The following is a 2310-nucleotide window of genomic DNA, read 5'->3' on the forward strand; positions in this document are numbered from 1 at the left end:
CCGTGGAGGGAAAGTCATCTGGCTGCCCCACTCCATCTCCCCCAGGTACTCTCAACACCGGCAGCGGCGGTACTCCCCTTAAAGCAAAACACGGGTGGCGTCACAAACACTTATCCCCTGTAAATAACCCCCTTTCATTTTCGAGTGGCCACAAGCCCCCGGGTCCGGAGACCCTTGAGCCATGGTAACCCCTTTTCTCAGCAGGCCGACTGCTGCAGGGGTGGTACAATTACATTTTTTATCAATAAAAGTTTTGTGGCTTCTTTGCTTTCTCTTATTTCTTGTTCTGGTGGTGGATTCTCTATACTACAAGCAGGTGGCGCCAGTACAACTACTACAACTCCAATCCTACCCAATTTCTTTCTCATCTGAGTTGCAGGGGTTAATTGTGTCTTCTCAGAAAGTCTCCCGCCTCTGATAAACTTTCACTTTCGGTTCCGCTCTTTCACTCTACAATGGCGTCTGCTGAGCTGAGGGACGAGCTGGACTGCTCCATCTGCCTGAGCCTCTATACAGATCCCGTATCCCTGAGATGTGGACACTTCTTCTGCCGCTCGTGTATTGTGAGTGCGCTGGATGCACAGGAGGCGGCTGGAGTGTATTCCTGTCCTGACTGCAGAGCAGAATATCCGGAGCGTCCGGCCCTGGAGAAGAACCGAAAGCTGAGGAACATAGTGGAGCGTTTCTCATCTACTCAGCCTGAGATGGAGGAGACCAGAATCTTCTGCACTTACTGTACAAAGTCTCCTGTCCCGGCTGTGAGATCCTGTCTGCAGTGTGAGAACTCTCTGTGTGACGACCACCTGACAGCCCACAACAAGACGATGGATCATATATTAACAGGACCCACCGCCTCTTTTGGTCACAAAAAATGTTCCCTTCACCAGAAGGTTCTGGAGTATTACTGCCCGCAGGACGCGGCTTGTCTGTGTGTGTCTTGCTGTCTGGTTGGTGAACACCGAGGACACCAGGTGGAGCTTCTAGATGAGGCTTCTGAGAAGAAGAAGAAGAAATTGAGGGAATATCTGGATGAACTGAACCCAAAAAAAGCAGAAATTCAGGCAACAGTCCACAATCTGCAGGATCATAAGAGGAAGATTCAGGGAACCGCCTCTGACAAGAGGAAGAACATTACTAAGATATTTATGGATATTAAGAAGAAGCTGGAAATGGCAGAAAAGAAAGTGATGAGCGAGGTCTCCAGGCAGGAGAAGAAGATTGTGTCCCTGATATCTCGTGAAATCGAGAAGCTGGAAATACAGGAGGACAATATGTCCAGAAAGATGGGTCACATGGAGGAAATGTGTTGTGTTACTGACCCAATAAGACTCTTACATGAAAGTGACATTACAGAGTGTAGTCATGGAGGTGAGGAGGACACAGGGGGAGATGGTGGAGAGGTCACTTCTGAGGAGGATCTGGATGAGGTTCTGATCTCACTGACCTTACACCGATCTATGAGGGATATTGTCACCAATGTAACATCAGAGCTCGGGGTCCATGTCTCAGACATATTGCTGGATGTGGACACTGCTCATAGATGTTTGAAGATATCAGAAGATCTGAAAACAGCAACAAAATCAGAAGTACAACAAAAGAGACGAAAATCATCAGGAAGATTTGTGGATTACTCCCAGGTGTTAAGCAGATGTGGCCTCTCCTCAGGACGACATTACTGGGAGGTGAAGTGGAACCAGATAGGAGGATGTATCATCGGATTGTCCTATCCCAGTATAGAAATGGAAGGAGAGCAGTCTGGTATCGGAGATAATGATAAATCTTGGGGTTTGGATATTTATGATGGAGAATGTAATGTATGGCACAACTCAGATGTAGTGACCCTCAGTATGACGCCAACATGTCCGACACTTGGCGTCTTCTTAGACTATGAGGCCGGGCGTCTGTCCTTCTACGAGCTGTGTGACCCCATCAGACACTTACACACCTTCACCGCCTCCTTCACTGAACCCCTACATGTTCTCTTCTATCTAAATAATGGAGCCTCTGTGACAATAAGAAGCTGAGGCCAAGGTTAAATGTTAATGGGTGATTTGTCCAGTTTTTTATTCATAATTAATGGGTTACGTCCATCTCGTTAAGTGGTGGCATATGGATAAGAAATGACACAAGTTTCTTGACTTTCTTAAGGCTATGTGTCCACAGTAAAAGGTCCCTGCGGATTTTTTTGCCTGAAAATCCGCAACTTTCGCGGCAAATCCGCACCCGCGGATTTGCCGCGGATTTACCGCGGATTTGCCGCGGATTTTGATGCGGATTTTATTTTTTTTTTTTTCCCCATTCAAAACAGAA

The 2310-nt window shown here is 47.1% G+C and overlaps 1 protein-coding gene across 1 annotated transcript; it reads left to right on the top strand.

The window, feature by feature from the left end:
* The first annotated feature begins 428 nt into the window (after window positions 1–428).
* LOC142246511 (E3 ubiquitin/ISG15 ligase TRIM25-like) lies at window positions 429–2024 on the top strand. The gene has a single exon (XM_075319573.1). It carries the CDS (start codon window positions 456–458, stop codon window positions 2022–2024), a length of 1569 nt encoding a protein of 522 aa, XP_075175688.1. The 5' UTR covers window positions 429–455.
* Window positions 2025–2310: the final 286 nt, after the last annotated feature.

This window comes from Anomaloglossus baeobatrachus, chromosome 7, assembly GCF_048569485.1.
Source record: "Anomaloglossus baeobatrachus isolate aAnoBae1 chromosome 7, aAnoBae1.hap1, whole genome shotgun sequence".
In the NCBI taxonomy this organism is placed as follows: Eukaryota; Metazoa; Chordata; class Amphibia; order Anura; family Aromobatidae; genus Anomaloglossus; species Anomaloglossus baeobatrachus.